This window comes from Anoplophora glabripennis, unplaced genomic scaffold (genome assembly GCF_000390285.2).
Source record: "Anoplophora glabripennis isolate ALB-LARVAE unplaced genomic scaffold, Agla_2.0 scaffold145, whole genome shotgun sequence".
Classification (NCBI taxonomy): domain Eukaryota; kingdom Metazoa; phylum Arthropoda; class Insecta; order Coleoptera; family Cerambycidae; genus Anoplophora; species Anoplophora glabripennis.
The window spans coordinates 746,814-768,722 of record NW_019416303.1 but is presented as its reverse complement, the minus strand read 5'-3'; the positions used below and the strand labels follow the sequence as shown (position 1 = coordinate 768,722).

General features: G+C 33.9%; 1 protein-coding gene across 1 annotated transcript in view; it reads right to left on the bottom strand.

Moving 5' to 3' along the window:
- LOC108904276 (CAD protein) overlaps positions 1 to 21,909 on the bottom strand; it is a 69,844-nt gene that overhangs the window by 47,517 nt on the left and 418 nt on the right. The window contains exons 2-6 of the mRNA XM_018706761.2: positions 14,879 to 15,017; positions 5,806 to 6,082; positions 5,438 to 5,751; positions 2,239 to 5,386; positions 2,084 to 2,188 (exon numbers count right to left, since the gene is read on the bottom strand). Coding sequence (XP_018562277.1) covers positions 2,084 to 2,188; positions 2,239 to 5,386; positions 5,438 to 5,751; positions 5,806 to 6,082; positions 14,879 to 15,017 — 3,983 coding nt within the window. The remainder of the gene's footprint in view (positions 1 to 2,083; positions 2,189 to 2,238; positions 5,387 to 5,437; positions 5,752 to 5,805; positions 6,083 to 14,878; positions 15,018 to 21,909) is intronic.

Below are 21,909 nucleotides of genomic sequence, written 5' to 3'. Positions count from 1 at the left end.
TCTCGAAAACAGAAGCATTTAGATCATCAGTTGCTTAATAAAAGTTGCTCATTTTCGTGACCTCTATCACCCTTACGTACTTATTTCAGAAACAGCCTGTATAGATAATAATATACAGGGTGGCCCAATTAAAACAGTCCACCTGAAATATATTCAATGCAATAGGTTTTTCCGGAAAACCCCGATGTCAGACCATCCCCCTAAACGTGGTGGCAACCCCTTCAAGAATCTTAAATAACAAGGGGGGTTAAGTGGCACATCATTTTAAATGTATTTCAATTCTCTTTACAAACATGTTGATTTTTTTTGTTCCGCCTTAAAATTCATGTAAAAAACCTGTTGGAAGTGTCGGTGAAATAAATCGCAAAAAAAATTTTCAAACAGTCTTTATGTTAAGTAAATACTAAAACTTTTCCATTTTGAACTTACTAATGATTGGCTATTTATTTTAAACTTGAGTTATTTCATATTTGCGGTAACTAAAATTTTATAAATTTATCTTTTATACAGGATGTTAAAAAAGAGTGTCAAATATTTCAGGAGGTAATAGTATGAACCAAAATAAGCAGAAAAGTCTTAATAAACATGGGTCCGCAAAGTAACGGTTGCGGAGATATGGACCACTATTCGTTTTTCAAACATTTTATTTTATTAGGAATAAACCGACAAAGGAAGCTTTTAACAAACAAAAAACAAAGTTACAGAAGATGTTCAAAGTGCCCTCCGTCCATTTCCAAGCAGGCACGACATCTTCGTCTCAACGATATTCGAACTCTTTCGAAAACACCCTCCTTGGTTTGGATTTCTTGACACTTTTGATTAATCCGTAGCTGCAGCTCTTCCAGGCTATTTACAGGAGTACCATACACTAATGTCTTCAAATATCCCCAAACAAAGAAATCTAGAGGGTTCAGATCAGGCGATCTTGGAGGCCATAAAACAGGTCCGGCCCTTCCTACCCATCTATGTGGAAAAGTTTGGTGTAAATGCTCTCTAACGGCCATGGAAAAATGAGCTGGAGCACCATCATGCTGGAACCACATTTGTTGCCTCTGATTCAAAGGAATGTCTTCCAAAAACTCATACAGTGTGTTCTGCAGAAAGTTGAGGTAAGCAGCGCCTGTTAATCGGTTTGGTAAAACAACAGGACCTAGAAACCTGTCACCTACAATACCCATCCAAATGTTTAATGAAAAACGTGCCTGATGTCCAGATTCTATTAGAGCATGAGGATTTTCGTCGGCCCAAATATGCGTATTGTGAAAATTAAACACTCCATTTCTTGTGAACCCGGCCTCATCAGTAAAAAGAATGTTTGCAAGAAAACGAGGGTCTTCAGCATCATGACGTAGAAACCAGCGGCAAAAAACCAAACGTGCTTGATGATCATTTATTGGATTTAAGGCCTGTACTCGTTGCACATGGTATGGATAAAGCAGTTGCTCGTGAAGGATTCTCCAAACAAGAGGACCACTAATTCCTACCTCGGCTGATATTCTCCGCACACTCGTACCTGGATTCTGCTCTACCAGTGCTAGAATTTCTTCTTCTGCTCTAGGAGTGGATACCGACCTTGGTCTTCCGGATAAATGGCACTGTTTGCTCAAGGAACCGGTATCACGCAATCTTTGGTGAATTCTTCCAAACATGCGTTGTGAAGGAATCTGGCGATTTGGATAAGCGTCAACATAAAGACGTCGCGCTTCGGTGGCGTTCCCATTAGCACGACCATACATGAAATGCATGTCTGTTAATTCTGCGTTAGAGTAACCAGCCATAGCGAAAGAAAACTTGTGCACTGAGAACAACTGTCAAATACGTACTGTTTATTTCACTAAACATCAACCAACTATTATAAGAAAATACACAACGTTTTTGCAAAATAAAAAAAGGGGCTAAAAAACATAAAACATTCCATATCTCCGCAACCGTTACTTTGCGGACCCATGTTTATTGGGACTTTTCTGCTTATTTTGGTTCATACTATTACCTCCTTAAATATTTTACACTCTTTTTTTAACACCCTGTATAAATAATAATCTATCAGCATATAAGCAACTTAGCTAAACAAATAAGTACTTACATCAACTCCTTGCTCATTGTAAAAGTCCGCAGTTCCCAAACTTGCATACAACTTGTATCCCATTTTTTGCAATGACCTCATACTCGGTAGAAGTTCCATTTTATGCTAAAAAAAGTCACATTAATATTTAAAAAAAATAGATAAATGGGTAATACCTTAAAACTGCCAATCGACAGCAGAATGGAATTCTTTGGGATGCAAAAACCAGTGCTCATCATAGCCTTTAAGTATGCCTCATATCTGTTCTCTCCAAAGCATGCCACTTCTCCGGTGGACGCCATCTCCACCCCCAACATAAAATCAGCCCCCGTTAATCGGGAGAAGGAGAACTGAGGAACTTTAACTCCGACTTTTCCACATCCATGCAAAACATCAACAGGCTCCACTGCTTCTCCCACTATTACTCTTGTTGCCATAGCAACGAAGTCGTGGTTCAAGGTCTTCGAAACGAAAGGGAATGATCTGGACACCCTCACATTGCATTCAATCACTTTAAGGACGTTATCCTTGGCAATCAACTGCATGTTAAAAGGTCCAGTGACCTCCAAGGAAGCCGCTATGGACTTTACTATATGTTTAATCTTTGCCAAGGTTTCAGAGTTGATGTCTTGAGGTGGTGTTACTAAAGTGGCGTCTCCAGAATGGACACCGGCGTTTTCAACGTGCTCGGAGACGGCCATACACAGAATGATACCGTCGCAGGCCACCGCGTCTACGTCGATTTCTTTGGATTCTAGGATAAATTTGGAGATCACCACCGGATGTTCTTTGCTGACGTCGCTAGCGGCGTTGAGGTAAGTTTCCAGGTCTTGATTTGAGTGTGCCACATTCATAGCTGCCCCGCTGAGCACATAGGATGGTCTGACCAGGCACGGATATCCGACTTCTTCGCAAAACTCTATTGCCAACTTTAAGTTGGTCAACTCCTTCCACCTCGGTTGCATTATACCGATTCTATCCAGCATTCTGGAGAATTTAAACCTGTTTTCAGCACCGTCTATGGAATCAGGGGAAGTACCGAGAATCTTAGCCTGCTGCCTATGTAAATCGATAGCTATGTTATTGGGTAGCTGACCACCCATCGACAGTATAATTCCCAGAGGGTTTTCGAGGTTGTATATGTCCATGACCACTTCAAATGAGATTTCTTCGAAATATAACCTGTCAGACATGTCGTAGTCGGTACTGACTGTTTCTGGGTTGTAGTTGACCATTATGGTTTTATGGTTTAATCGTCTAAGTTCTCTCAAACATCCTACAGCGCACCAGTCGAATTCTACAGAACTTCCGATTCGATATACTCCTGAACCTATCACCATCGTGTGTTCTTCGGCAAATTCCAAGTCGTGAGAAGTAGCGTTATATGTGATATAAAGGTAGTTAGTAGTGGCGGGCCATTCGGCTGCCACAGTGTCTATTTGTTTCACAAATGGTGTTATACCAAGTTCTTCTCGTTGCATTCTTATGGCCAACTCAGTACTTTTCACGGCAGCGGCGATCTGCTTGTCGGAAAAACCCATTTGTTTTGCTTTGAGTAAGGTGCCATGCGTCAAACTGTTCTGATCCATAGTTTCCATCAACGTGAAATAGTCTATAATGTGCTTCATCTTTTGTAAAAACCAACGATCAATTTTTGTAAATTCGTATAATTTATCGACGGTGTAACCACTTTTTAAAGCTGCTGCTAAAACAAACATCCTTTTATCCGTAGGTTCCTTCAGTTCTTCATCGTTAACTGGTTTTAGGTAAGGGTCAAATCCAGTGACGTTCTCGTCAACCATTCGCAAAGCCTTTTGGAAGGCTTCCTCGAACTTTCGGCCAATAGCCATAACTTCACCAACACTTTTCATAGAGCTGCCGATTTTGGTGCTAACTCTAGAGAACTTGTGCAGATCCCATCTGGGTATCTTCACGACGCAGTAATCCAAGCTTGGTTCGAAACAAGCAGTTGTAACTCCTGTTACCGAGTTGTTAATTTTAGGTAGGGGTACCCCCAGCGCTAGTTTAGCTGCTACATAAGCCAAAGGGTATCCAGTAGCTTTGCTGGCGAGTGCGGAGCTTCTTGATAATCTAGCGTTTACTTCTATTATGTAGTACTCTTCTGAATTAGGATTTAATGCATATTGAATGTTGCATTCTCCGACCACTCCGAAATGTCTTATGACGTTTATAGCAGTGGTTCTCAACATGTTATATTCTTTGTTTGATAGTGTCTGACTAGGTGCTATGACGATAGATTCTCCAGTGTGGATCCCTAGAGGATCAACATTCTCCATATTGCACACGGTTATGCAATTGTCAAAGGCGTCACGAACTACTTCATATTCCACTTCCTTCCATCCTTTAAGAGACTTATCTATTATCAATTGGCTGGAATGGGCCAATGCTTGTAACGCAAGGGCTCTTAACTCTTCTTTGTTGTTAGCAAAACCTGATCCCAGACCTCCCAAGGAAAAAGCAGCTCTAGCCATCACGGGATAGCCAAGTTGTTCTGCTGCGTCCAAAGCTTCTTCCACGGAATGTGCAGCCATGCTTGGAGCGACCTTTTCACCGATTTCCGCAATCCTTTCACTGAAGGCTTTCCTGTCTTCTGTATCGATAATGGCTTGGATGGGAGTGCCCAAAATTTTACAACGGTATTTGTTGAAAATGCCCAATTTTTCTAACTCTACTCCACAGTTAAGGCCCGTCTGTCCACCGAATGTCAACAAAACTCCTCCTGGTCTCTCGGAACGAATAACTTGCTCTACATATTCTGGAACTAGGGGGAGGAAGTACACTTTATCAGCAAGACCTTTGGATGTTTGTACGGTGGCGATGTTAGGGTTGATCAGCACAGTCTGAATGTTTTCTTCTTTAAGTGCCTTTATGGCTTGCGAACCAGAATAATCAAACTCGCCTGCTTGGCCGATGGAGAGACCGCCAGAACCTATTATTAAAACCTTCTTGGGTCGTTCAGGTAACAACCGACTGTCGAAGTCATACTTTAGTTTTTCCGTAAGTAGGGTTTTTACATGACACTGATCGATCTTGTGAGTTTTAACGGTGTTTAAGAAAACATCAAACAAAATCTCCAGGTCCTGAGGTCCAGCCATATGTTCCGGATGAAACTGGACACTGAAATAAGGTAAAGTAGAGTGAACGATACCTTCATTTGTTTTGTCATTAGCGTTAGTGAATAATTCCTCCCACCCTTCTGGTAATGTTTTAGTATCAATTGCGAAACCATGATTTTGCGAAGTCATATAACACCTTGCCGTACCATGGTGGATACATGGCTGATTGTGACCACGATTGCCGTATCTGGAAGAAGAATGTGAACAATTTTTTTAGCTATATTTGTAATTGACTTACTTCATTTTGTAGCTAGTGCAGCCTATGGCCATAGAAAGCAGTTGATGACCTAAACAAATACCAAAAACTGGTTTTATTTGGGGATCGTTCAAAACTGATTGGATGTTTTTTATAGTGGCTTTGCACATCTCTGGGTTTCCTGGGCCGTTACTCAGAAAGAGACCGTCAAATTCGTTGATGTTTAAAGGATGATTCCAGGGTACAAGATCTACTCTAGCACCTCTGTTGATCAGACAACGGATTTGGTTGTACTTCAAACCGCAGTCAACGGCGCAAATTCTCGGAGATCCCAAGGGATTGTATGTTACTGGTTCCTAAAATACAAGTGTTGCAGAAACGTCAAACAGATCCTAATCTAACCTCATCACCTTAATGGAGACTTCTGCCACCAAATTCCGAGTATTGGGATCGATAATATTTACGTTTTTAGTGTCTACTGGTAAAGAGTGGACTATACGGCCTAGCATGGTTCCTTTCTCTCTGATTTTCTTAGTTAACTCTCTAGTATCGACACCCTGGATGCCAGGAATATTTTCTTGTTGCATCCAGGAGGAGAGGGTTCGCGTGTTGCGCCAATGACTGGGCTTGTCACAGTGTTCCCCCACCACCAATCCAGAGGGCCAAATTCGGTGGGACTCAAAGAAACTAAGAAATGTTAATTTTAATTTGTAGAGTGTGAATGTATTAGAGAAAACTATACAGGATGTTCCAATTAAAACTTCCCAGTTCGATATCTTGAAAACCAAAAAAGATATCTAAGATAAGTGTCATTACATACTTGTATAAATAACTTAAATTCTGTGAAAATTATTATAATGCAAATCATTTCCTAATATTAGATTATTAGGTAGGTACCTCGATTGCTATAATGGGACACTTTTAACTATATCACAACATGAAAAAACAAAACAAAATATAACGAAATAGACAACAAATGGTAAATAGATGTAATCTATAAGGATTTCTCCAAGATTTTTGACAAAATATGCCGCAATGCACTACTCAGGAAAATTTCGCGTCTTTCTTAATAAATATTTGTTACTTCTAAAATCATATTTAAGAAATCGCAAGCAACTTGTCTGTTACAATTATTTTTATTTAGATATTTATATTGCAACTAGTAGCGTCCCTCAAGCATACAATTCGGGACCCTTCCTCTTTTTGATCTTCGTCAATGATTTATGTGATGCATTAGATGGTAATAGTTTGATGTTTGCCGGCGATTCAATACTATATGTATATCTACTTCTATTATAAATTTAGATGATTGTTTTGTGTTCAAGAACAATTCACTCTATTGCAGAATTGGTGTTACAAAAATCACCTTTATTTAAATACTTCTTAATGTGCGAATATAACATTTTCCCGTAAGTCAATTACTTTGCAATACTGTTATTCTGTTAATAATGTTTTTGTAGGGCAAATTAATACTAGTGGCTTAGAAGTTTATTTTGATCAAATCACATTTTATCGTGATATTTTAGTAACATCATAAAGTCGGTATTTATTGCACAAGGTTTTATTATCCTCAAATGAAAAAAATTGCTTTTGGTATCTCTGAATTATTTAGTTGAAGTATATGTACTCAAACTGCGGATTATTCTCTTTGGGCCACATTCACTGTTCCCTTATGAAAAATTCAGTGACAATTTGCGGTGATTTTAAAATTTCTATAAATATTAATTGATAAGTTTCATTTACCGATAACACATTTATTTTCAAAAATGTAAGGCAGCGTCATGTTTGCCAAATTAAATTGACCTCAAGATATATAAAGAGTTACCAAAAATTGACGTGGGGGGGTAGCTTGTGCGCCCATGAAATTAAAAAAATAGTATCTATAATAGAGGGTATTAGAGTTGTGTTTACTTTTTAGACGACATATTGTTAAGTAGATTACAAAATGCCGGATTAAAAGTATTAGCCGAAAAAGGCATTTTTTTATAAAGATATTAGTTATTTTAGGGCAACTTTTTTATAAAAAAAATGTTATGTGAATTTGATCTAGTAAATGTGAGGAGGTGTTTAACAAAATAAAGAATATTCTGATGTCAGCTGATGTCAAATATAATTCTGAGCATGAGTTAAAATTTACTACGATACAAGTCCATATGGCTTTGGAGCAACGCTGTCACATATCTCATCCAAAGCGAAAACCCTATTGCTTAAATACAGGTATGCTTCTCGAACTTTGACCAACTCTGAAAAGAAAGATGCGCAAATCGAAGCAGAAGGTTTATCAATTATTTTTGGACTATGTAAATTTAATCAATATCTACCTGTATAATAAAGAATGTATATTAATGACAGATAATAAACAACTGATATTCATTTTTAATCATTTTGAAAAGAATTTCTCGATTTTCTCCAAACATTCTACGTAGACAGTATAATACGTGATTTTTTTATCTATGTTGCCAATAAATACCGACAAAAATGTACATTGTGATTTAGTAGACGTACATTATGTAAATTTCTTTACGATAATGCTATAACATCAACAAATTTTTAACTAATTAAGTATTCTACCGTAGCAGATAAAGATTTACAAGATATATTTACAAGATATATAAAAAATTGTGAAGAAAGGTTAGCCAAAATTTGCAAAGATTGATAAAAAATTTAAACAGTTTTATGGGATTCGTAATACTCTTACTCAATTTATAATTATTCCAGAATTGTTGAAAATTCGAAGTTTGTTCCGATGCACATCTCACCTAGGAATTGTAAAAATTAAACCTATTGCCATATTATATTTTTTCGGACTAATATAAATAAAGGTACTTATTTGAAAATTAGCTAATAGTTATAAATGAAAAACCGTCCAAAATCTGAATCGAACTCCTAGAAAATTTATTTCCTAGAATCCATATTGATTACAGGAAACCGTTTCTAAATAAACATTTCCCTATAATGGGTAGAGACTTTCCCGACATATATTATTACAACTAGTTGTATGAGGTCTGTTCAGAAAATAACTGAACTATCTCGTTCAAAGTACTCCCCCCTCTTATTAGACCAAGCAAATTAAATTTTTACTCGAAAAAAGTCCTATCCGCTAGATTATTGTAAAATTGTCTAAAGGAACATAATACAAGACATCTCTCGTCTCGTAAGTCAAAAACTTTTATTAGCTAACTTTTCTATATAAACAAATATGTGAGAAAAGCAGTTTTTTCACTTTGCAGGGAAAACCATCAATTTTAGCGAAAAGTGACTCACATACAGTTTATAGGGAGTAAAATTATCTACAAAATCAGACTAGTTAAATTAAAATCGGTTAATAAACAAAAAAGTTATTGCAAAAAACAAGAAAAGTGCCCATTTTGACAAGTTGAGGGTTTTGTCATACTTTAAAAGTGTGCCGAAAGTGGGCGCTGTAGGTGCAATAGTTTTCGCACAATTATATTTGTTTATAGCGGAGGCTCCAAAAGTTATGAACTTTAAGCCTCTGAACAGGCATTAATTTTCAATCAAACATGATTCTGAAAGCGTCATTGTAATCTTAAAGACGCAATTAAGCGGCCTATTAAAAAATATCACCGTTTTTTTGACATTAACATTCTCAAATTGTGCATTAAAAAACCGTGCGTTTTTCGCTTATAAACAATTTGAATAACATTGTTGCTATTTATGCTATCTATCTCACCGAAAATAGATGCAAAAAAATACAGTTTTAAAATAAAAATAGTACCCTCTACGACCAACAGGAGCCAAGATAAGAATTAAAAAAAAAATCGTAGCGCAATTGTTTATAAATATTAAGACTTAAATTTTTCGCAAAATAAAGTTTACGACGTAAACTACGATTTCCCGTGAATTGCATTGAAAAAGATGGAAAATTAGCGACTCACGAGCCCTTTGAAGAGAAGGTACTCGCTAGGTAAACTGTCCAGCGGCCGGCGGCGTGGTGGTGGGGGAAGCTCGTTCAAGCGGTCGCGCGAGCGAGAAAAGTTAAATCCAAAGTTCAAATAAGTGCGGGCTGTAAATTTTGCAATATCTCGGCTTCTATTCATCGTAGAAACTTATTTTTTTTTAAACTGGGGTAGCTCGACGAAAAAATAACAATGGGCATATTTACGAATTCGTAGAATAGCCCTAAACCCCAGAAAAAATGTATCTTTTAGACTTAATTTTTTTTAATTTACAAAATTGTCGCAAAAATTATTGTTAAACGAAATATTAATTAAAATTTCAATTTCGGTATTATTTTACTATTATTAAATAAATAAATGAAGCTATCGTTCATTTAAAACGTTATTCCTTTTACATATTAAGGCAAAGTAAGCTTGTTTTTTCAATATTTTGTTCATAACTTTTGGAGCCTCCGCTATAAACAAATAGAATTGTGCGAAAACTATTGCACCTACAGCGCCCACTTTTGGCACACTTTTAAAGTATGACAAAACCCTCAACTTGTCATAGGTTTTATAAAATTTTAACAATAAATGCGATAGTTATAAACAAATGAAAAAATGGGCACTTTTCTTGTTTTTTTGCAATAACTTTTTTGTTAACCGATTTTAATTTAACTAGTCTCATTTTGTAGATAATTTTACTCCCTATAATCTGTCTGTGAGTCACTTTTCGTTAAAATTGATGGTTTTCCCTGCAAAGTGAAAAAACTGTTTTCCTCACTTATTTTTTTAAATAGAAAAGTTAGCTAATAAAAGTTTTTGACTCACGAGACGAGAGATGTCTTGTATTATGTTCCTTTAGACAATTTTACAATAATCTAGCGGATATGACTTTTTTCGAGTTTCTCTTATATTTTCGCTAATTTTCCATTTCGCGAAGCACTTCTGGATAGCTTCATTTGAAATGGCCCCCAAAGTCTGACGAATTTGCTTTGATTTATTTACTTATTTATGAAAACGGTGTCCTTTCAGTATTGATTTGTATTTTGGAAATAAGAAAAAATCACAAGGAGTCAGGTCTGGCGAGTAAGGAGTGTAGAAGAGGACAATAATCTGATTTTTGGCACAAAACTCTCGAATTGACAGAGCTGAGTGTGCGGCCGCATTGTCATAGAATCATGAATTGTCTTGCCCAGAGTATCGTCTCCCTATAACCTTGTTGCAAAAATAGAAACGTTTTCGTGAAAGTTTTCCCCGCTTTCAAGCAAAATTTTACTTTGCATCGTTGTTCCAGAAAATCGCACATTTCAAAAATCATCATTAACACTTAAAAACGTACTCAAATAATAATACCATGAAAACTGAATGAGATATGAACAATCCAAGAACATGTGGTTATAGAGGGGGTTGCGTGCAACACAGTGCTGCCAACCGCATATCATTAAATATCTCCATTACCGCATAATTCAATAAGATCCATTATTTTCTATACAGACCTTGTATGTTATCAGCTAGTTTTAGATTATAAGCTTTAAACAGTATATTTACTCGATTCGGTTTGCCAAACAAGATTATATAGAACAATGCCAGACATTTTACCAGCAACAAATTTAAAAAGAAAAGTATTAAATTTAAAATTACTGCATCTTTTATTACGCAATCTAATCGAGCTGCGAAAAATACAGTCAAAACAATTAAAAATTTACTCAAAAGTAGACTAGGTCTAAATAAATACGTAAATATTTCGGTTGCATTAAACAATTTTTTGTTTGATTACACAGCCACACAAAAAAAGAAAAGTTGTCTGTATTTTTCATGCGACATATGTTATCTGTAGTATTTTTGCTTCCTGATCACGAATCCTGTGTCAGAATTGAGCTATCACATCACAGGAATTTCCTAACCTCAAAAAACAGGTAAAATATAGTAAAAATTCATGAAAAAGTGCTAGGAAAAATACAATTTTCTTTTTCTATATTCAAATGTTCATTTATATAGTTAAGATCCCGCCGAACGTGAATTAGCGGTCAGAATTGATGGTTATTTTCCCAAAAAAAAGGGTCAATTAAGGTCAGATATCACGAATTTTCAAAACAACAAATTCGCGCCAAATTTGGTATACGGAGGTTTTCGGGGTCGCTGATCATGGATCCGAGGTCAATTTTGCAAAATTTAAGATAGAGAGGTAAAGTTTTCCTTATTTTAAATAATGTACGTTTTTGTAGAATAGTTTTTTGTCGTTCTTATCCGTTTGTGAATACCGACTTCATAGAGAGCAGTAATAAAATAATTGAAAGCACCGTATGTAATGTATATCCCTCAAGACATCACAATTTGTTATTGTTACTGTTAGTGTTCTTGTTGGTGTTTGTTTGAATTCCCGGTATGTGAAAGAGATATGCCGGCGAACCGCTGGCGTTCGGCCACCGGCTTTTTGGACAATTTTTTATATTTTTTTATATATGAAATCGTAGTAACGAGCGTTCAAATAAAAACGTGGTCGAAGTTGGCTCTGACACATTGGACGTAGGGAGTAGCTTATAGCGACCAACTTAACCTCATTTCTCAACGAGCTGTATAGCAGCTGTCAGTTTCAATAAGGTTAATGACTATATAACTTTATTTTAAAGAATAATCGTGATAACAATAANGTTAGGTAAAGTTATTTATCTGAAATAAAATTTAATACAAACGAAATACAAGAAATGCAAAAATAAATTTAAAGAATACTCTCGAAATAATTTCCATTTCGCTGCAACCATAACCTAATACATCTGTTGAAGTTATAACGCACTCGCACAAACAGTTCTTGGTTATTGCAAAGATTATCTGCTGCCTGAAATATTCTTAAGCGTAGTTCTTCTAAGGAGGCAACAAGAGTGGAATAAACAATACTTTGTATGTGTCCCCACAAAAAGAAATTCATAGGTATTAGGTCAGGTGAACGTGCAGGCCAACAAACAGGGGCATCACGACCCCGAACAATCCAGCGATTCGGGTAATTTAAATTTAACGATTCTCTAACAAGTGTACTATGTGCAGGCGCCCAATGCCAGAAATTTTACCAGCAACAAATTTAAAAAGAAAAGTATTAAATTAAACATTACTGCATTTTTTATTAGGCAATCTAATGGAGCTGCGAAAAATACAGTCAAAACAATTAAAAATTTACTCAAAAGTATAGTCTACTTTCACAGGAATTTCCTAACCTCAAAAAACAAGTAAAAAATAGCAAAAATTCATGAAAAAGTGCTAGGAAAAATACAATTATTTTTTTCTATATTCAAATGTTCATTTATATAGTTAAGATTCCGCCGAAGGTGAATTAGCGGTCAGAATTGATGGTTATTTTTCTAACCCCAAAAAAACGGGTCAATTAAGGTCAGATATCAAATTCGCGCCAAATTTGGTATACGGGGGTTTTCGGGGTCGCTGATCATGGATCCGAGGTCAATTTTGCAAAATTCAAGATAGAGAGGTAAAGTTTTCCTTATTTTAAATGATGTACGTTTTTGTAGAATAGTTTTTTGTCGTTCTTATCAGTTTGTGAATACCAACTTCATAGAGAGCAGTAATAAAATAATTGAAAGCACCGTATGTAATGTATATCACTCAAGACATCACAATTTGTTATTGTTACTGTTAGTGTTCTTGTTGTTCGTGTTGGTGTTTGTTTGAATTCCCGGTATGTGAAAGAGATATCCCGGCGAACCGCTGGCCTTCGTCCACCGGCTTTTTGGACAATTTTTTATATTTTTTTATATATGAAATTGTAGTATTATTTCAGTTAGCGCACCCATAGCATTTGTTGGATATTCCGCTATATACCTACATCTTAAAATTAATACCTAACTTTGTGTGATTAATTCTTTAAGTTACGCACAAATAACAATTTGTCGAATGCATGTCTTTTTATCCTCGACGAGAAAAAAAATCAGCTGTATAAGATTTTTGGTGAGTTTCTTGTTTTTCTTTTCGTTTAAACATACAGTCCACTTGAAAGGCCTATTTGGGCCCCACCAGTAATATTGTTGCTGCTGTTGTTATTCTTGTTTTTGTTCTTGTTGTTGTTGTTCCTGTTATTGTTATTATTATCTTGACTTTGTTTAAATCCTAAAAGAAATAAAATATGCGTGGTGACGTCATTATGCGAAAATTTCAATTACAACGCCAAATGTAGTAATTTTCAGAATATTTTAGTCCACTGCGCGACGGCATCACTGCTTTCGTATTTTTATGAGTAATTTCTTCAGTGTTGCCAGATTCATCCACTAAACTTACAGACATAAACAAGGCTAAATAACTAGAAGCTATTACAATAAAATAATATCCATTTAAAAATAACACATAAAATTATTAGAAATTCAGGATATTGGTAATCTCTGGTTTTGGAAAAAACATGCAAATTTTTTTTTTCATCAAATATCGTCGGAGCCATAATATGTTAATTAACTAATACAGTTGTCAAAATTTATAATTTTAATTAGAATTTTTGGTGAATAAATTACTTTTACAAGTATGTTTGGCAAATAAAAGATCATCTAATATGCGGCATTTCCTTCAAAAGATTGTAGGAAACAGTACAGTTCTGTTTGATGAAATAATATTTCAGGTAACGCCAAATAAAAAATCAAATTAAACCCGAAAGCGGTACAGATACTTTATCACTTTATTTTTATTTTTTATAATCTAGAGAAATGAAAAAACATTTTATTGAAAAAAAAAACAGTAATAATAGATAATTACAATACATAATTTCCGGTCAACCCAGAAACTGGAAAAACAATCTATATTACCATTTAAACCAGATGTACTTAACAAAATAAAAATAAGTGATTCTTTGAAAATGGTTTATCTGTGTTACAAAATTTACTTATCTTTAATGTCTTTTAACGTTAATCACATTTCAAAGTTTCCGCAATCGAAAAATTTCTTTGGTTCAATACGTCAATATATAATAACAGTAACGTCATTTGACACAGAATTAAACTTTATGTGCAGTACACAACATTTCTTTATATTTTAATATCTCTTTTGGTTTTCGAGTTTGGTGGAGAGTTTTAAATGGAACAACCTGTATCTATGTTCATGTTAGTTATTACACAAAGCCTTCATAAATGTTTACAAGCCACATTACCGTCGAGCTTAGGCAACGCAACATTGCACAATTGGTACTGGTAACGAAAATTCCCTAAATCTTGGCGGCACCAATATTAATGATTCGTTTACAATAAACAATGACAAACTGCTACGTCTACGCTCGAGATAATGCGATCGCTGATTGGCTGAATAGAATCTCGTAAAAAATTACCCAAATCATAGCCGATGAAACAGAATTTTCTGTTTTAATGTAACCTTAATCTTATTGTTTTAATTTTACAGAAATTTAATTGCCAATGTAAAAAAAAAATAAAATTATTGTTCAAAACAACATTACTGGTAACGTGGATTGTAATCATTTATGAAGGCCCCGTAAATACTTAGACTTACTAATGTGGTTAGGTTAGTACTATTTAAAAATTACTGAATAATAGAACAATAATATACTACTACATTACTGAAACTGAATATTATGTTTGCTTACTACGGAATGCCATTTTCATCGCATTTTTTGGCAGGAATACCATAGTTTCCAACAATAGGATACGTGAGCACGAGAATTTGAGAATGATAACTCGGATCTGTCAGAGATTCGGGATATCCTACCATTCCAGTTTGAAACACTATCAAAAAAAAAATCAAAGAAAATCTTACATTAAGTTAATTATACAGAATAAGGTAATCATGAAAAAAAAGATTTTTTCCTTTGAATGATGGGTTCATGGTCTTTTATTTTCAAGATATCGAGAGATAAAGTTATTTTTTTTTAATGAATGTTGTCCATATCTGCAAAAGTAATCAACATTCGTGTTGAAATTTGATACGTATTGGGTATCCCAAAATTCACGAAAAATTTGAATTTTATGCCATTTGGCGGTAAAGAGTTGCCAACGAAAAACTTGAAAAGATAGCGTGACAGCTGACAGTTCAGGGTCATTAAAAAAACAACGCATTTTCATTGTTGCGCAATATTTTTAAAATAATGAAGGTTTAACAGCAACAGTTCGCAATTTCCGTGCAAAATATTGTCGGAATAGTAATTTAACTTCATCAGCTGTGAAGAGATTAATTGCAAAATTCAGAAAAACTGGATCAATTAACGATCTTAAATACTCTGTTAGTCCTGTATTCTGGCATACGGATTATCAGTACAGGATCAGATGGTTTCTCTCTGTTCGATGCTAGCGCCGCAACAAGCAATGAAATTTCCGAGGTATAGATTACTATATTACTAATGACGATGAAGGTTTTAGGTTTGTTATGGAATTCGCGAAAGGATTCTTTACACTTTCAGGTTAGCCTTAAAAATGATTCAATTTTAAACAAGCTGACGAAGAGGTACATACTTTAAAAATGATCTCGCAGATATTTGATCCATTAGGGTTAGTAGGTCCAATAATAGGCAAGGTCAATTGATGTTGTAGCGGAGCGGTTATGGAAGTTAGATTTAGGCTGGGATGACGAAATACCATGGGACATTTTGCATTCTTGGAATAATTTCCAGGTTCAAATACAAAAATTAGATTTGATGAAAATTCCCAGACAGGTGCTATGTACTGCATCTATCGACGTACAGATAAGGAGGGTGTATTGTTAATGAAAGACCCTTTTTATTTGTGGACTGTATTTTTATATAATCAGGTATAAGTAAACAACTTCTGTGAAGTAATTTGACAGGCTTGCAGAAGCCGCAGTTTGTAGGTCTCTTTTTTTGATATCGGACTCGAAAACGTCAATATGACCGTAAACAACCACTAAAAAAAAAGAAAACAAAATCGCTACGTCTTGACCACCATCCCTCAACAGATCGTTCGACACAAAACATCGAAGTAGTTCGTGAAAGTATTGTTGAGTGTCCATGAACATCAATTGGGCACCGTGGACAAGAATTGGACATTTCGAGAAGCTCTACAGCGTATTCTCACCAAAGATTTGTATCTTCATGCTTGCAAAGTTTGATTGACGCAGAACGAAGAGAGTTCGTTGAATGGATTATGTAACAACAAATGGATGTTGACTTCTCGAACAAAATCCTCTTCAGCGATGAGGCTCATTTTCATTTTGATGACTTCGTTAATCGACAAAATTATCGCATTTGGGGTTCAGAAAATCCACGAGTGATTGTTGGGAAACAACTGCATCCACAACGCAAAAATGGAAAGTGGAAAATTTTGACAAAAGAGTACGTATCTGTCAGCAAAGCCGTAGAGGCCATTTACCCGATATGCTATTCCATACATAATCCTATACTGTATACTTTATGCATCAACAAAAAATGTATAATTTTTAATTAAAAACCTGTGTTTTCTATCAAAATTACTTCTTGCGTGAATTTTGGGACACCCTTTTGTATGTATTGAGATTTACTGAATAATCTGGTATTGCTATTTTTACACATCACATTTTACACCATACGTACACCATAAGAATACGTAGATAAGACATATACCACTGCGCATCCTACAAATTTCCCACTCATCTCACCCACCCCCTACTACACAATTTTATTGTTAAACAGCTCAGTTGTACAGTTAAATTCTACTACAAGTTTTGTGTTGGTCCAGTTGTGGAAAACGTCAGCTTTTGCGCAGATCTATTGTAGTAGGTGTTTGTTCCCTGTATCTCTTCCAACATCCTTCCTTTACACGAAAAGTATACTGTTGTTATTTCTACGTCTAGATCTAGAAGTTATTAGATCTGTCTTTGTTTTGATCGATTTTATTTTTTAAGAATTATAAAATAATATTGCAAAAGCTAGATAGCAATTTATATGAATTTAAAAAAATACTCACTGGAATTAAATATGTAGGAAAGACAATATACATAAATATATGATTTATGTTAGTTATTATTTAGTAATGCATCTCCAATTTTTGCGTTGTTCTTCGAAAACGAAGCGGTTTAGTAAAATTTGACAATAGGATATTTTTGTGGGACAATAAAACATACATAAGAAAACATTACTGAGATCCTAACCTCAATCCAAGATCCTAACCTCAAAAAATACGAGATTTTGGTTTGTAATATAAAAAAATACTTTAATTCCCGGTATCTTTAGAATAAAAGATGAAAGACCCATAATTCACATTTTATTAATACTTTATTGACCTCAGTATTTCTGGTCCATTATTCTGAAGTATATATCCTCAATATTACCTATTAAAACTTAGTCTAAAATTAACAAATATTTATTAAAATTCAGTTTAGTATGCCTATATTATAAATACTAAATCTAATAACTTAATATTATTTTAGAAATGTCAAATATTTTGATAAAAAAAATATTGCACTTTAATATTTTATTATAGTAATCACAAGGGGGCTATTCTTTAGATATCTGTAAATATATTGAGCATAATAGGCACTTAACAAATTTCACAGTGCAATAAAGATAATAACAGATTATCTTATTTTTACAATGATGAATAATAAACGTTCTTCGAATTGATAGGAATTAATATAAAAACTTGTACTAATATATGGAGACGGGGAGGGAGGTGGTGTATAATTGTTGAATTTAAAAATGATAATAACTATAGAAATGTGGCATGACACGGAGGTTTAAATGTTCCACATTACTCTTTATTGAACTGAGAAAAATATTTAGAATAATTTTATGCATTCTAAAATTCCATTTTATCGACGAATATATTATGAGGCAATTGTGGTTGATGAAAATTAGTGTTCATATTACAATAGTGAAACGTGGGACCCATACCATTTTTAAGATCTCAATTGCACATGGGAAAAATACAGTGTGTCCCAGGATAGGGTACCACATTCTTGTAAATTTTTTTATTGATTTTTCGAGAAAAAAAATTATTCTTGATAAAAAGTTTTGCTTATCTATATTTCAAAATGTGAAACTTTCGCTAAGCTAATTGTCTTTACATTTTGTTTACGTTAAAAACTGTATTTAACAAAATTGTAACTATCTTACATACCATATAATTACCATTACCATTTCCTTATCAATCTTAAAGTCAACATGTTTATTTTTATTTACTGCTCACGGAATAATTTTTAGTATTAATTATTTATCTATTATTAATGCTAACCCCGAAACAACGAATTTATCTTGTGAAATGTTATAGAATCGGTAATATTTCGTATTGATATGCAATACAAATTTTTAATGACAAGTATCCAATGGAACTGTAACTCGTAGAACAGTTCGCAAGCTAATTATAAAATTCAATACCACGGGTGATGTAAAGAATATTAACAAGATAAAAAAAGAATACAACGATAACGATGCTGCTACTGTTGTAGTTATGGACTCTGTACAAGACAATCCAAAGATATCACTCAGCAAACGGTCAGAAAACATAGATATTAGCAGATCTCATATTCAAAGAATTTTAGTTCCTATACAACAAAATCTATCCATTCAAACCAGTGTTTAACCATAAATTGCTTGATGGAGATGATGGTCGTCGTTTGGACATTTGTTTAACAATAGGCGAGAAACCGATTGAAAACAGATTCGTTCATCATATTTTACTTATTGACGAATCAACATTCACAACTAATGGCGTGGTTTCCTCTCAGAATTGTATATACTGGGCTAAAGATTATCCATTCTCGTTGATAACTAATAGTCAAAACATTAAAAGAAAATCTTAATCAAAATTCGTATTTGGAAACTCAATAATTTTGTTCTGGCAGAACTAAATAGCGAAAATTTAGAGTTCAGAAGAAAACTAATATTTCAACAAGACGGATGCCCTGCACATTCCATACTTCTAGTGAGAAACTGGCTTGACGTTCACTTCCCGAAGTGAAGTGAATCGGACGCTGTGGTCCAATACTTTGGCCTGCACGGGCACCCAACTTGTCTCCATTATATTATTTCTAATGGGAATATCTAAAGTAGAAAATTGAGGAACTTGCGCTTCGTTATTGCTGTTAATTCCAATTGTAATTTGTTATTTCTATTTTTCAATTAGAAAAGCTACTTTTATTTAGTTTGCAGACTATCGGCAGTTGTTAATGGTAAAACAATTTCTGGACCAGTTGCCACGTCATCGGTTTAGATTTCTTGACGTTTAGAGAGACATATCGCCGAGTATATCGCTCTTTTCAAAAATACGAAAACTTTCAGAGTTCTGAGGAAGAGAGCGATATATCTCTCGAATCGTCAAGAAACCCAAACCGACGACGTGGCAACCAACCTGGAAATTGATCTACCAAGCTATTTTTATATTATATTTAAATTTAAAATAAAAGTTACTTATTTTTTACAATTTCTGTCTGCGGCGTCTTTTTATTTGTAAAATGTGATTATTGTTCTCCTCTGACTAAACCCCATATTTAAGCATTAATAACTTTGTTAAATACAGTTTTTAACGAAAAGAAATATTAAAGGCACTTCGCTTAGGGAAAATTTCACATTTTTAAATATTTTGGATGCCCTGTATGTTTTATTACATATTTGATTTACTGCCCATGGCTTCTCAAAACAAGCAAAACTTTTTCTCAAAAAATCGACATTCCATTTTTCAAATGTCATAATGAAAAATTACAGTGAAAAATAAGACAAAAATTTTATATTTAGGTAATTGGTTATGAAAAAATATATATTTTCCAAAATACATATGTGCAATACAATTTTATTTTCTAATTCGGAAAAAAAGTTGTGAATTCGTTATGTCGGTAAGGTTTGTTAGACTGAGAATTTATTTTTTAATAGATATTTATTATACAAGGGAAAAAAGTACTAGATTTTAGCTCGAGGTTGTGTTGTCTCCCGACGCGAAGCGGAGGAAGACAAAAAACCGAGAGGTAAAATCTACTTTTTTCCCGTGTATAATACACTATTTTTTTTCTGTGACGGGAAAAACAACGATTTAATATTGAAAAAACATTATTACAATATATTAGTCACTAAAGTTTTAAATTGGTAGGCTGTTATACTTATAGGGACAATTACATCTGCGTTGCTAAGGAAACCTTTAAAGTAATCAAATATCTGTCAATTTAATTCTGTGATTTGATTTAAAAATTGCAAACTTAGTGGTTGTTTAGTAGTTATTTTGAATAATATAAAGTTAAAAAATGTCTGATTCCGAGTTTTCTCTGACTCCACCGGAGTTAGTAGAAGCAGCGAAAGTAGTGTCACAAAAATTATTTTAAATATCTACCTTTACTTATGTATATTGTATATATCCGGGAAAAAAGTACTCACTTTTTTCCCGGGGAAAAAAGCAATTTCATAAAAAGTGACATTTTATTACCTGTCAACAGAGATAAAATGTCAAACTTTTTTCCCGTTACAGAAAAAATATATTTTGTACTTTACACATGTATTATTTCTATTAATATTTTTCATACATTCTAATACTCAAGTTGTTTTTGGAAATAAATTGGTCCTCCACTTGATAACTTTTCGACATATTCTTAATCACCCTGTATATACATATCTGTTTGACAGGTACTTATCCAGTTAACGAAATGATTGATGGCTGAAGTACTTGTAATTTTTTTAACATTGCCTGTTATTTATTTTATCTATTTAAAATAGTTTAGAACAGAGATTTAAAAAAGATTATAGGTACATGTAGTACGTACTTTACATGACATTTATAAGAAAATACATGTATTTAGGTATGATATAATATCGCGGATATCTATCTAGACAAACTGGCACTGGCTTTATTTACATGAACAATACCTATTGAAAGTCGAAAATACGCGTTTCATCTGTTATTAGAATGTCAAGTTAAATAAAATACTATTTATGTAATGTTAATCAATAAAATGATTTTTTTTATCTTGAATTAAAAACCAAGTTTGTATACAGGCACAAACATATACTGTATCCAGGGTTGCCTATACCTACATCTATAATTACACTTTGTGATTATTTACCTTAAATATAATTTCAAAAGTGAGTAATAAAAATAACACCTACATACATATTTTGATACTAAATTTAATCTATCTTGCAGCACAAGATAAAGAAAAACTAAACAAAGATAAGAATTGCTCTTAGATTAAATATTTCCAAATCTTATAATTACCTACCTACTTTATGAATCCTTAAAAAAATATCAATGATTTATACTACCTAATTTGATTTTTTTTTCAAGCTAATTCTATTAAAAATTTTGCATTCGCATCTAAATGACAGAAGTGATTAAATTTCACATTTCTTTTTCAACTTCTGACAGAAAACACGTAGGTATATGACATGCACATACTAGAAGTATGTGATGACATGTAAACAATGAGCACAAAGCTAAATCTTGATCTGTGGCTAAAAGCAAACCATAACCTAAAAGTTATTAGGTACCTATAAATCCTTTTTCAAAGTATTAATTCTATAAATGTCTACTAAAGTGTTTTATTGACGGCTTTTGATACAAATACAAATTTACTTTACAACTTATAATGCTAACGCTGTAGGCATGTTGTTCTAGTGTTTTTTTTACTGTGGTTAGGGTTAGGTACTTACTTACTATCTCAAATCAAAAGTTGTTTATCCAATTGGTATCTTGTTGAATTATAAACAAA